At 38.9% G+C, this 14,412-nt stretch overlaps 2 protein-coding genes across 3 annotated transcripts; both read right to left on the minus strand.

Moving 5' to 3' along the window:
• Positions 1 to 1,837: 1,837 nt before the first annotated feature.
• LOC106306203 lies at positions 1,838 to 6,206 on the minus strand. Of its 2 annotated transcripts, none has more exons than XM_013742730.1 (10): positions 5,703 to 6,206; positions 5,271 to 5,357; positions 4,261 to 5,180; positions 4,072 to 4,160; positions 3,861 to 3,964; positions 3,701 to 3,791; positions 3,405 to 3,480; positions 3,217 to 3,331; positions 2,607 to 3,138; positions 1,838 to 2,492 (listed from the first exon to the last, which is right to left on the minus strand). In XM_013742730.1, exons 1-10 carry the CDS (start codon positions 6,004 to 6,006, stop codon positions 2,009 to 2,011), a joined length of 2,802 nt encoding a protein of 933 aa, XP_013598184.1. In that variant the 5' UTR covers positions 6,007 to 6,206; the 3' UTR covers positions 1,838 to 2,008. The 2 variants fall into 2 exon arrangements, with proteins under 2 accessions (XP_013598184.1, XP_013598185.1); XM_013742731.1 differs by having other exon boundaries at positions 5,271 to 5,368; positions 5,703 to 5,945.
• A 188-nt stretch (positions 6,207 to 6,394) lies between these two features.
• Positions 6,395 to 11,042, minus strand: LOC106306958 (cleavage and polyadenylation specificity factor subunit 2). Its single transcript, XM_013743765.1, has 17 exons — positions 10,779 to 11,042; positions 10,525 to 10,693; positions 10,335 to 10,431; positions 10,137 to 10,263; positions 9,913 to 10,031; positions 9,736 to 9,830; positions 9,494 to 9,645; positions 9,348 to 9,405; positions 9,100 to 9,207; positions 8,710 to 8,953; positions 8,200 to 8,384; positions 7,657 to 7,749; positions 7,425 to 7,523; positions 7,209 to 7,340; positions 7,078 to 7,122; positions 6,744 to 6,989; positions 6,395 to 6,646 (listed from the first exon to the last, which is right to left on the minus strand). The coding sequence occupies exons 1-17, from the start codon at positions 10,925 to 10,927 to the stop codon at positions 6,545 to 6,547; spliced, it is 2,220 nt and encodes a 739-aa protein (XP_013599219.1). The 5' UTR covers positions 10,928 to 11,042; the 3' UTR covers positions 6,395 to 6,544.
• Positions 11,043 to 14,412: the final 3,370 nt, after the last annotated feature.

Here is a 14,412-nt window from a genome sequence, read left to right on the forward strand (position 1 = left end):
TGAGATCGTCTTCTTCCTCTTTGACAGAACATCCACTTCATCTTCGTCGCTTGATGTACATACATACACATTCCTTCGATCAGTGGCAAATAACCTCTCCAACAAACGCTCGTTCACTTCTTCAACCAGGGCCGCTTCTGGAAAAGAAATCAAATTGGAATTAGGTTTGGAGTTCAAGAAACAAAAAAAAAACTGCTAAAATCACAACCAACCTACGGCTATTTCCTTCCCAGGCATTTTGCTCCTCGTCGTCATCTTCACAACACACCTTCGCTTTAATTTAGTCACAATCGCCGTCGTCTCTAACACTTCTCCTCTTTCTCGATTTCTCTTTCTAACATCAGTATCCGTAAACAAAAGAAATTAAAAATTGATGGAATATTAAATCCAGTTACACTTTTTAAGGGTCCACCACTCACTTTCTCATTTGAAATTCAAATTGCAAAACGACAAAAAATAAAAGAAACTAAAACAATTTGAGCTCAGTTACGCTTTTTAAAGGTAAATTAAGTCATTTGTCATCACTAGTTTGCAAAAACTACCTCAGTATAAGAAAATGTCTTATTCTGATATAAAAAGTCAGAAACTGACTTTATATGTAAATCACTCAAAAAGCATATTGTAGTCCATTGATAAACAAACTAGTTACAAACTCACCTTAATTTTTATATGTATTATCATATACTTATTTGCGAAACAAATTCGGACTATGGTTAAATTTGAATATTATTTCACTCTTTATCTTTAACAAAGTACACAAAAAATTAAAATAATTATGTCTTCCTGTAATTAGTTAAAAAAAAGGAGAGTTGTTCTTTGTTTTATATACTTTGGGTATTCCTCTATAGTCTATAATCCCACTAGTACTAATATGTGGTGGCTTCACGCCTTCGCACTAATTAGTTTGTCCTGATTTTTGATTTAAAGCATGGCACGTAGGTCGTGCTCTGAGAACATCAGGTGGCCTAGCGGCAGTACTGAATGTTTCTCACACACGACTAATCGAGGTCGCCAGTTCGATACTCGGGGGTAGCGGGGTGGAACTGGGTTAGCTAAAAAACCCCTGCGTCAGGTGGGCTACGGCCAGTACTGAACGTGGGATAAGGTTTCTGGCGAGGTGGCCCTTCGGGGTGAGCCCAGTCACTATAAAAAGTTCAACCTGTACAGTTTTGAGAACATCAGGTGGCCTAGCGGCAGTACTGAATGTTTCTCACACACGACTACTCGAGGTCGCCAGTTCGATACTCGGGGGTAGCGGGGTGGAACTGGGTTAGCTAAAAAACCCCTGCGTCAGGTGGGCTACGGCCAGTACTGAACGTGGGATACGGTTTCTGGCGAGGTGGCTCTTCGGGGTGAGCCCAGTCACTATAAAAAGTTCAACCCATAAAGTTTTCTGCAATCAACTTGAGTGGCCACGAGGGGATTTACATGGGCTCCTCTCGCCCTCCAGACCGCTTCGCGTAAACATGGGCCCTTAAGTGGACGCTTAAAAATCCTGAAATGGCATGGACTTAGGCCCGGTGAGTTAGTCGATCGCGCTTAGCGGTCGGATACTGGATTATCAAAAAAGTAGGTCGTGCTCGTTTACTTTTGGTATGGAAACTATAGATAAGTCAAGAGTCAACCAATAACAGTTACATTTTCCTTTTCTCCCATTACAGTTAAGCTTAAATAAGTACAACTTTGTTTACTTTTCTCTTTTTATATATGTGGGCAATTCAGATGCGAGTTATGGCTAACTGTTATGTGCATGCATTAGCCGCACTATTTGGACTTGTAGTGACTACTAGCAGATCATGGAGTGTTTATTTGCCTATGTATACCATAACAAGGCAACTAGTAAATGCACTAGAGTGTAAGTAAGCACATAACAAAGATTACAAAATGTTGCAGTTTTTAACTCTCTGGTCATCACTGACCGATACTGTATATAGTATAATGGCCACATCCCATTATTCTCTTTTTATTTTATTCCAAGAAAACAAAAAAGCAAGTTGAAGAAATTCACTTAGGTCTTGAACCTCTGAGTGATCTTCCCAACTCCGTCTCTACACTCCTCAGCCATTCTCTTCACCTTATCGCCTACCTGAACCGTCCCTTTCTCAACCTCCTTTGCTGCTCCTTTTGCTTTAACAACGGCTGCCTCTCTCATTTCTCCCGCTCGCTTCCCCAGATTTTCAGCGTATTCCTTCAAGACTGTAATCCATAAACGTATCTTCTCCATCACCATGGATATCACCTCCCGGGACTTTTTACCCACGGATTCTGCCATCTCCGTCAGCTTATTCATAAGGGTTTGGGCTCTCTCCTCGGTTCCTTCAATGGAAGATCGCTCTACGGTGTTTAGCAGTACGCTTTGTTCAGTCTCTACATTCTCTTGAAGGTCTTTGTCAACAATAACTCTTAGTCCGTTTGTCTCCCATCGCTTTCTAGCCTCTTCTAAAGCTCTAGCTTGCTCTCTAGCTCTCTTTCCTTCCTCCTCGGCCCATGATCTGAACAAATAACATATGAGGATTCAGCCGCTACAGTTATGGACAGATTGAAACTCATTGGCTAGCTTCACTGACATTATTAACAAAACATAGCTGGAATTGTAGAAGGAGTACCTGGCCATGGAGAGTGCTTTACGCTCTACTTCCAATTCATACTGCAACTTTGAAATCCGCTGGCTCTCTTCTTCAGCTTCTTTTCGAAGACTGGAAACCTTTTCCTTCTCGAAAGATATCTCTGCCTTGTTGCTCATCAAGTCTTCCAGCTTCTCTTCAGCTTCACGTCTTAACCTTGAGAGCACCTCCATTTCTGACTCAACTGCAGCTCGTTCTTTCACCAACACCAGATTCTCTTCCTCTCTCTTCTCCCTCAGCTGCTCCAACTCCAGTTTCACCTGTTCTGCCATTTTCTCAACTGCTTCAATCTTTTCTCGTTCCATGGAAAGCTCTTTCTCGAAGCTGGCATTGACATCCTTTTCGACCTCGGCAACCAGGGCGTTATGTGCAGACACGGCCTTTTCAGCCATTGATTCTGCTTCGATGCGTGCCAGTTCTTCAATGACTATGTCAGAAGCCTCACCATTTGAGAGAGCAATGGCAGCTTGAGCTTTAGTGACGGGTTTATGAGGCTGAAACAACCTTGTACAACCTACAAAACGGGTGTGCATAATACAATAAGGCCATGATTGTGCTAGAAGACATATCTAGAGGTGGAATATGCGCGTACCAAATGCAAGGGCAGCGATTCCTTGTTCTCCGGTAGATAAATCGGCGATGATGGCAGGCCATGCATCTGGGTTTATCTTTTCGATATCAATGAAACCCGAGAGGTCATACAGCATCTGCAGGGTGGATTGAATTGATGATTATATGCAATATTATGAGAAGTATATAAAACCAAGCTTGATATGCAACCTTTTTATCAGCTTCTGGAAGCTGTCGTTTCTCCAAGGCCATTTTCCAGCTTATAAGATCCTGGCGTGAAAGAAGGCTGCATCGACAAGAAACAAGCTTAACTAGTAGAAATAAGCAAATACATCAATGCAAATGTAATCTGAAAGTACAAAGTATCATACTATTCTAAAAACAGAAATAACAATGATTTTATGCCGTTCTGTTTTACAAGAATAGTTAAAGATTGCGATATACACAAATGAAGAATTTCTTTTTAACAAGCTGGATGAGTTCCCATTTTGCAGTGACATAAATACCTTTCAGGGGAAAACAAGAATGTGCCTTCAACATCGTTAAGCAAATCGCGGTTAGAAAGCTTGCTTGTGATAAGTCCTGCTTCAGCCAACCCTGAAAAGAGTATACAGAAGTTAGCTTCATATGTTATCTTTGTTTTGGGAAGAGAGAGTTCATTTTCACCTTGAATGGATGAAAAATCAGGGTCTTCAGGAGTAATGTCATCGAAAGCAAGCTCCGTAACATTCTCTATATGCATAGCAGGATACACTTTTGAGGTCGTGTTCCTGCCAAGAGTTGAAGAACACAAAAAAAATGTATGAAATTAGCTTTTCAATACCAAAGATGAACATTTTAAACCCACCAGATTCACTAACGATATCATAAAATATACCTAGATAATGCGCTGCTGGCAGAAACCAGCCACCTGGCATATTCTCTGCGAGTACATAGATCGCTAGGTTTGGTGTCAGTTTCAATGACCTGGCAAAAGGAAAAATGATTCATAAGCTGAAAATTTTACAAGTGCCATAAAGAAGCAAACAACATACCGAGAGTCTGTACAACAACAAAATAATATTACCTTCAGAACTTGCAGAGCAGCAAATGCTTGACACTGGACCTGATCTGCAGCTGCAGGGACAAGAATCTTTCCAGGATTCACTTGAAAAGATACTGAAGGTGCAGGAATTCCTGCAGAAGAAAATGCACTTCCACCACTCGATGTTTCCAGAAGTCCATTGTCGGTAAGCTCGACTTCACTATCCACGCTAAGTTCATTTTTTGACAAATATGTTGATTCTGACACAGGAGTTTCTGAAGATTCAACTTCTTTCGCTGTATCTACGTCCGAGATTGATGACATACTTTCCGCAGCCAAGTCCTCAGGTGTTCCGTTTACCTCAGGAAGATCCTCAGTCACAGTCGAGAATGCTGACCCCGTGGCATTTAGTGGCACAGTGTGAGGATCCGAAGTCGAATCTGACTGTGAGGCAACCAAAACGCCAACAGCTACAGTCTCAGTGGCTGAATCCAAGTCTATAGATTCTTTCTGACTGTCGGCTTGATTATCTAAATCAGACACATTGGTTGGTTCAGTGTCTGGAAGGCTATCAGGTTCTTCTGGATTTTCCGCTCCAGTAATACCACTCTTTTGTGAATCTATAGACTCAGATTCAGAAATTATTTTCTCACTCTCTGGCATGTCAGGATCCGACTGAACATGGAGCTTCAGCTCTGCTTCAGGCGTAGTCTCGGAAGTGAAATTTTCAGTGGCATCTGTTCCATCAGATACGATACCATCAAATGACGAATCCTCAGTACCCAGTAGTTTATCTTCACCAGACGCTTCATCACCTTGCGGGCCTATATCACTGTTTTCTATACTCTCAACCTCGTCCTTAAGACTGTTTTCCTCACTGTCAGCTACCTTGGCTTCATCACTAGGTGAAATAAGCACGCTTTCCTGCTGAGAAGTCAACGGCTGCATTTCCGGTTTGAGTCCTGCGCTCAAAATTTAATAGCCATATACATCATCAATAAAACCAAATTCTGAAAGAGGCACTCGAGTAAGCTTTGAAAGATTGCACTTACTGGAATGATTACGCTTGTTAAAAGACGCTACCGCGAAGCTTAGCCCAGCAAACAAAACGATACCAGCAACTCCAGCCCCAACCACACCTGAAAGAAAACTACTAGCAAACTGTTATTAGTCCACCAGAAGTACCGGTAAACTACACAATTGTTAACATGCAAATGTACCATTTGAGTATATGTACAGCCTCTGAATTTTTACTATTGAACAGATAAAAGAGTAATAATGTTCAGCTCCATAAGAAAACATTCGAGTGCAACCATGTGGTACGATTCAGATTTGAAGTCGTAGCTTAAACTATACACACTCGGTTGAACAAGCAATTCTCAATTTGCAATCAGATATTTAACCAACTGTGAGTTAAACTGGAACATAGGAAACTCCGAATCAGTGAAACAAAAATAAGCAAATCAACTCTCATCGGCGTATACCTTCAATCAAACTCTTCTTCTTAGCTCTAGAAGACTTGTTGCCGTTACCGTTACCGTTACCGTTACCGTTACCGGAATCGGCCCACCCAGCCAAACCGTCGGCTGGCGGATTCGACGAATCCGATCCAGTCCACGCCTCCACTTCCGGCTTCTGCGAAACGCAACAGACAACTCCACAAACAGATTTTCTACCAATCCGCGAGGGGCGTAGGCAGACGGCGTTGGGTTTACGGCGAACGCCGGAGCTCAAAGCGAGACGGAGCTGGAGGGAGGTAGGAGTCCACGTGGCGGTCGCAGAAGCCATGGTTGGTGGTAGAGAGAGGATAAGAAAAATCACGAGAGAATCGGTAAGAAGTAGAAGAAGAAGAGATTGAAATAAAGGCGAAGGGATTTATTATTTTAGGGTTTTAGAAATTAGAAGAATAATACGTTTGGTGGTGGTGGTGCTTTGTCTTCGTCACTGAAAAAATAAAATGAGAGAGTGTTTGTTGGAGTGATCGCCCTCACACGAAACACACACACCAACACCACCTAACCAGCTAATTAAATTAAATTTTAACTTTTTTTATCTCCCATGTTTACCGCGTTAGAATTTTTTTAAATAATGCATGCCATGTCAGCACACACTTAGGTCTTCGGCCAATGTCAGCAGAGCACGGTTTTTGCTTTTAGTTTCAGCATCTCTGATAAGATGTCAAAGGGCAAGGCCGATATAATATGGCTCATCATCGACTATGTAAAAGATTACACTTAAGTTATTCAAAACAAAGAAGATTACACCGAAGTAGTTGAAAAGTGTTGGAAACAACAGAAGAAGAAGCTGCATCTTCTCTCTTATACCATCAGAGGAGGTAAAACTGAGAATAGAGATAATCCCTGATCTTATAATAATCCTCACACAACGGTCCTTCTATCAGAATTTGCTGTGGCCCTGATGCTCCTCCCTGAAGACCAAACCACCGGTTATAAATATTAACTTCACATAAGCCATTGACTGGTAATAATATATTGGCTTTGAATACATTAGCATAAAGTTATTACCTTCTGACCAGTTGGACCGACCTTCCTTAGAGTGACATATTCACCGCATCGTAAAGCTCCTCCACCTGCAAACTCTACCTGAACTCCTTTGCTTGCCAGAAACTGCTTAAAGTCTTGCATTTTCAGATCTCCCACTAGCACAGGTTTGTGAGGAGCTGCTGCACTTGCCATTGGTTGCAGACACCGCTTCTCGCTCTCTGTCTTCCCTACCTCTGAATCCACCCATGCTACTTCTGAATCTCCCAGCTTATATAGATCATTTCCAAAAATTAAACATTGGAAGACATTATTAAATGAGAATCGAAACAAGAAAATCATGGAAAACAAAAGGTACCTTCTTGAAGATCACATTGCTCATCAGCTTTTCAGAGAGTTGGACCTGATGTCATACGGAGGAGGAACCATACAGGTTAAGTTTTTATGACAACTCAAAACCCATGTGTTAAGAGGATCTTCCTAGTTTACCTTATAGGCACATAGATCAGAAGTCACATCAATGGTCTCCTCTATTTTCGGACCGTACACGTGCGGACAGATGCTGTTCAAGCAGTGTTGCTTCAAATGCTCCGTAGCCTCTGCTGTTGCGTGCACCAGAACCTTCACATGATATTGGATTACATCAGCTGAAGTGATTGACTACTATACATATAAGAGAAGGGAAAAAAGGAGTCGCTAACGTACAAGTTTCAGAGGAGAAACATGTGCAATCGTTGACTTGATTGAGCGGCCATCTGAACGACCTTCGTAGTCCATTTTGACCAGTGAACAACTAACAGTCACCTGTACAAAAAAAAGCATAAGAACAAACCAAATCATTTATCAAGGAAATTTGACAGCAGCAATATCTCTATCAATCTTTTGCTTTGTAGATGGATAGGGGGCTCTTATGAAGTTTGGATTGGAGTCTACTTACAATGAGCTCATTGGATATGACTTTCGAAGGTCTAGTATCTAGCATGAGACTAGCAGTTGCCTCATCAAGCCTTCCATCCACATCACCTCCTGCCTGAAATGGGATTTTATATCATATATTTAATAGCAACACAAGAGTTTACATAGCTAATTCTGAAAAGATGGTTTAAAGATTAACATTTTTGATACATTTACACAATCAAAACCAAGTACAGCATAGAAATCCTTGCTCGCAAGCAATCAATTGTCAAAAAGAAAATAAAGAGCCAATTGTAGAACCAATGCACTGGATTGAAGAATTGTAATGAAGTCAAATCAAGAGCCTAAGCAACTTTATGGAAAAAAATGTTAGGGTTTCCTATTTGTATCCCAAATCTTCAGTGCATATCGTGGAGATTTCGCATATATTAATACACAGAAAGTCCTGTTAAAGAACAAGTATGCAAACAACATCATAGAAAATAAGAGAAGAGGTCTAGTTGGTCGCTGATGAAACAAGAGCTAAATAAAAACCAAACAGAGACCAGAGTTACAGGGTACGTACATGCATTGCTCCTCGGTCCATGTCCTCATCCTTGATCACGTAGTCATCTGGATTAATGACCTCCCCATACTCGTCCCAGTCAGCTGTGTTATCATAGAATGGGAACATTGGAGCAACGCTGCTGGATGGGGGAACAAATCCATCTATCAATATATCTTTATATGCAGGCCCGTGAGACCCAACAACTGCATGTGTGGTCAGAAATGTGAAACGTCAGTTGCAGACCACTACGTAATGGCAAGAAGACCCATCAAAAAGACAACAGGAAAACGAAACATACTGTGGGACTGAAAACTAACACAGATGTTAAGCAGATGTAACATGAGACTTTTAAATATAGCTTCTACGTCACTCCAAAGTGACCACTAAATTGCCTCCTAAGGGCAGCTAACCAATTCATATACAAGGAGTACTCTATGGACTTTCCAATCTAAGTTGAAGTTTACATGAAAAGGAAGAAATAATAATCAAGGCTGCTGGAATTTTTGCATAGTTTAAGACAAACATTACCATCGTGAGTAGTCTTGGTATCTATGACCATAGGTTCACTTGAATTATCATCAGGTCCGTGGGAAACTTTCGTTTCCTCCTCTTTGACGAGGCTAGCTCGCAGGGCTTCCTCTCTCTTCAATCTGTTTTGCTCCTCTTCATATGCAATCAACTCTTCCCCGGACAAAGGAACCCTCTTAGACATGGTGACTTTAACAAATTTGGGAGGTGGGGCTGACTGAAGCATACGAGCTAAAGTGCCAAACTGCAAATAAAAGATTCTCATTTATCATGATTCATGATTCCACACCCACTTAACTAGCTGACCAGCACTGAGGAGAAATTACTATCAGCTCTTTAAAACAACCCATCCATTTGAGTTCTTCAACAAGTAATGGGTCTATTAAGTACCTGGCCTGTTTCGGTAAAGAGGACTAAATTTCTGGGATCATTGGCCCACTCCACGAATATATCTCGAGCAAAACCAGCTTCAAGACTAGCCATGGACGCAAGAACAACCTATATAAGCAGGTTCAGTTACTAAAAATACTAAAAAAAATAATATAGTTCTACTATCACCTGAGGAGAAAGAACACAAAATATCCAATCCACCAAGTTCTAAATACGACCAAACATGCGTGAGTTACTTATAAACCAACCTTTGGACCAGGTGGAGCATTATCCAGATCAGTCTTGTTTATCAAGAGAGTGACATGCCTGAAAGTGTTTTGAATTACATTAAATTCTTCTGTTACGATATGCGAACGACGGCACATATAAGTGACACATTTCAGAAAAAAATGACCTCAATAGAAAGGCATTATCACGTGATGTCTCAAAGGACTTTGAAATGGAGTCACTCATCCACTCGAGGAAGCTCTTAACATAGTCAATTGTGCTAGATGACACATATGTGAGAAAGTAAATGGGAAAGCTAAAAGCTCTCTGTGACCAATGCTGCAAGTTTGATCAAATATTTAGTATCTACATATAAATAGCTGAAAGGATTAACCAAAAACAAAATACATTTAAAACTGAACCTCCCACCTGTTCAAGTATCAAGAGAAGTTCCAGAACTCGACCCGCAGTGTCTACTGGCAATAAAACATTTCCCCCAACTTCCAAATGTTTCGAAATGGTATCTGAATTATAAATGTTGGACATGAGCACTCCTTAGTAAAATAGAAGAGATGATATATAACAGATATTGAGCTAAAAGCCAACCTAGAAATTCTGTGTCCCTGTGATGGCTTTGGGTTTGATTGGTATAAAGAGCATTGTACGCATCGGTAATCAGAACAGCAGGCCGAACAAAAGACTGTAAAACAGTTCCGTTTAAATGCCTGAATAAAGATGTAAAGCTCAGTATCAACATCCTGCTTCTCTACTATTAGTTATGAACAAAAAAAATTGAACTCCACAATCATGTGAAAGCTGAAAATGCGTACCTTTCTTTCCGATGATTGTAGTCAACAGCATACACAACCTCCTCCCCATCCTTTGTAATCTTCCAAATACTACCTCCCAGCATATGTCCAGCAACATGAGGAGCGATTACAATACCCTCTCCCTTCCCTAATAGGACAAAGATAAAACTTTTGAGGTCTCCTAATAAACTCATTTGCGGATTACTGAAACTGCATTACCAGAAAGATGGTAGTTCTGAGAGTAAGTCAATCTGATGACATTCTGGAAAGCGGAATCAATGTCATCCAGCGTAAACAGATCAAAGTCGGAGACTTGCTGCAAACAGTAAGACCATCGTATTAGCACAACGTAGAAAACGACATAATGCAGAATATATACAAAAATAAACAATGCAGCAAAAGATTTCACCTTTCTGGATAGATACTGATCGTACATTGTGAGGAGACCTAATCTGTGAACAGGCTCGGTGGCGTAAACGGGAGCAGAGAGTCCAAGCTGCTTCATGGCATAAGGAAGAGCACCGAGGTGAAGCGTATCTGGATGAGAAAGCAAAACCGCATCTACTGTAGAAGCAACCCTGATTTAAAAAACATAAGAATCGAAACTGAGATTGAATCTTTCGATTTCAAAAAAAACAAAGAGGGAGTAATAAGGATAGGAACCTGGAGAGAGGTTCGAGGAGGGAAGTGTCGAAGAGGTCGTTCCAACCACAGTCGAGGAGGAAGTTGAAGCCATCGATGGAGACCAAGTACGCAAGTGGGTTCTCGTTGTACACTCCGCACAGTGGAGAAACCTGCACCGAAGTACCCATTCTTCTCCGATGGTAAACCCACGCCGATGGTAAACCCTAATTCCTCGGGTAAACCAAGAGCCACCGTGGTCGTCTGAGAGTGTGGGGGTTTGTTCTTTTCAATCCGATTCAAATCGATCTGACGCGATTTCGGTTCGATTCGGTTTATATTTTGCAGGTCCTATGATCTGTTCTGGTTAAGAAAATTTCAAAAGGCCCAAAATATGGATGGTAAAGCAAGTCCACGATCCATATGTGGCCTGGTTCATGATTTGGAAACAAACTACACTCACTCGAAGAGACTTGTTTGCATAGTTTTTAGATTTTGGTTTTTAGTTTTCAGATTTTGGTTTTCAATTTTTAGTTTTTGATTTTTCAGTAGATTTTAGCTTTTGAAAAACTTGAATGGTGATTTTAGATTTTGGTTTTTGTTTCTAGAGTAAAATAAAATATTAATAAACAAAATTTATCACGAAAAATATTATTATCCCTAAAATGAATTATTTTATTTTAAGTTTATTTAAAAATAATAAAAAATAAAAACTATAAGCTACATGTATAATTACATTTAATTTTATATTGATAGGAAAATAGATAACTAATTAAGATTTCAAAACAAACTAAATAATATTTTATAATATTTTATAAATTATTGTTTTAAATTTGATTTAAAAGTAAATTATTTTTTATAAATGTGAAATTACTAAATCAAAAAAATAAAACATTAAATGTCTGTATATTATCAATAAAAAAATTAGATTGGTTTATTTTAAAATTAAAAGTAAATAATTATGTTCATTTTATTTCTTTGTGTAAGAATCTTATATATTTTTGTATTAGATTTTAGATGCAAAATATTCTATTCAACTTAAATGATTTGTAATAACTACTATGTTGTCAATTTAATCTTTTCTTATTAATCTTTTCTTATATCAATACATAGATATAGAAATATTTTAAAAAGAAATAAAAAAAAGTAAACAAAACCCACTTACATTTGTTAAAAAACCAAAAAAACATGGTTTTGTTTTTTGCTTGAAAATAGATAGTTAACACAAAATCTGGTTTTCCTATTTTTCAGGAATCTATTTTTTCAAAATCTTGATCGATAAAAAAATGGTTTTTACAAAAATAAAAACTAAAAACTATTTAAAAAACTACAAACAATCAACTTCTTAAGCTTTTTTTGTTTGAAAGCTTGCACTGACGTACAAGACTAAGACTTTGTTTGCGGAGTCATCATTTAACCATCCTTGTTCAATCAATCGAAGAGGTCTGAGTTTTTCTTTTTTTTACAATGTTGGCTTATATATAATTGAAAGGCTCTGTTAAATATATTCGTATGGAGAAAATGTCTAGACACTAAAAGAAAATTTGATTTTTATTTAATTAGATACATTTTGGTAGCTTCACTTCAAAGGGAGAGAACAATCATCTGCGGTTGGACAACAAGGAGGACCGTTAGGACCAAACCCAACTCATCATAATGCCAAACAACCATAACTATTGAACTTTTCTTTCTTGATGACTAAACCAAAACTTGACATTCACAAATAATACACATGCCTTTTTTATATAAAAATAAATAAATTAATAATTTTGGTGGACAGAAAAACATATTTGATTAGTTAATCAATGTAAGTTAGTGTTTATAAATATAACTATATCATATACCCCCGTTTAACATCTGTAAACAAATTTCAATGATCTTTCGTATATATATTGTTTTTGTCTGAGATATTATAGAAGTTTCGGTGAACCAAAACCAGAAGACACCTACCTATCAAGGTTGATTTTCGAGTCTAATCCATCGGGTGGTGACCCACTTCGTGAGTCCATGACCCATCACCATACTTGGAATTATTTCTAAAGAAATATAAGATAAGTATTCTCATCTATAATTTGTTTGTCTCTATCTACACACTGCGGTGTCTAAGTCTACTGTCTACACATAACTAAACTTTCCTGTGGAAGTAAGATTTTTTTCAACGCAAGTATATAGATATCAGTTTTACATAAACCAGAAAGAAAAAAGTACTAAATATCGAAATAATAGATTTTGGATGTTGACCAACACTTGAATTACATGAAAAGGAATGTAAATGTTGACTTGTAAAAAAAACAAAGTTAGGAAATGGTGACTTCGAATGAATCTTTAGCTGAATAGAGCAAGTGAGGGTTATTGTTTGTTGTATTTTAATGGATTTGAAAATCTGAATTAAATCTAGTATTATTGGTTTTATGATTTTCAAATCTGTATTAAAATCATGTGTTATTGGTTTAATGATTCATAAATTTTATATCAAATCAAGCGTTATTCAATCATACGGATTTACTAATAAATTTGATTTTATAATGGATTTGAATAGATTTTTTTTTTTTTGGTTAAAAATACAAAGACTCAAATCCGAGGGAAAACCTCCAGATTTGTAAATACTAATCCGGAAAAATTTAAAAATTTATATATTTTAATTAGATTTACAAATACTACATAAATTTCTAAACCAATCAAAATATATAAACCAATAACACCTCCTAAGAAAATCTATAATAAAAAACCATCCCAAGCCGCTCCTCTCAGACACAATTATCGAGGCAAACTTTTCTCCAGCATTCTCCGGCGCCGGTGAAGCCCAAACTCGCCGGCGTCGGGACTCTTCAACTCAGCTCTGTTACATCTTTGTCCCTCTGTTCTTCTTCGATCTTGTCCTCGTATTTAGTCCGTTTCTTTCTTTGTTGTCGAGTGAGTTTCAACGTTTTGGCTCTATGGGTTCACGACGGAGAAGCTGTTACTTGAAACCATCGATCTCGGCGTCGCTATCCCTATGGATTATCTTTCTCTCGACGTTGAACTCACAGGCCGTTACAGTCACCGCTCCTCATTGCGTCTCGGGTTCAAGCCCCGATGAACCTCTCTCAAGGGATTCGTATTTGTCAATACTGATGTGGACTGAGAGCGTTTCTTCTTTGTGGAGATCTGTTGCTCAGTCTTGGTCTCTCAATGCTCTTGAAGATCTGCCTGTCGCTGCTCCTCTGCTCTCAATTGGTTCCAATTCTTGGATCTCGCTGCGACCAGATCTGAAAATACTTTGGCATCTACCTTGTTTTTTGTCCTTTTGGATGATGATTACTCTCCCTACGGGGAAGATCTGTTCTCTCTCTTTGCTGGATGAGCCTGTCAATGGGTTTGTACAATATTGGAATGATACTCCAGCAGTGAAGTCTCTGATGGTTATCTTTCAGATTCAGCACCCGTTACTGCTGTTATTCTCGGAGTCCAATGATAATAGCCAGTGTGTCTGGTCCATCGAACCTCCTTTGGTGATAAAAGACTACAAGTTGTGGTGTTATCTCCTCTGTCCGCTCCACCACCTCCGGTACGGTAATGCCGGGGATAAAAGCTGCTTACGGATAGTAACTTCATATGGCTTGTCTAAACTCATGGAAATTGATAAACTGATGAGCATCTGTGAAGCACATGTTAGCTTTCTTTGTGGTGCTACGGG

Source organism: Brassica oleracea, chromosome C7, assembly GCF_000695525.1.
Source record: "Brassica oleracea var. oleracea cultivar TO1000 chromosome C7, BOL, whole genome shotgun sequence".
Taxonomy (NCBI): domain Eukaryota; kingdom Viridiplantae; phylum Streptophyta; class Magnoliopsida; order Brassicales; family Brassicaceae; genus Brassica; species Brassica oleracea.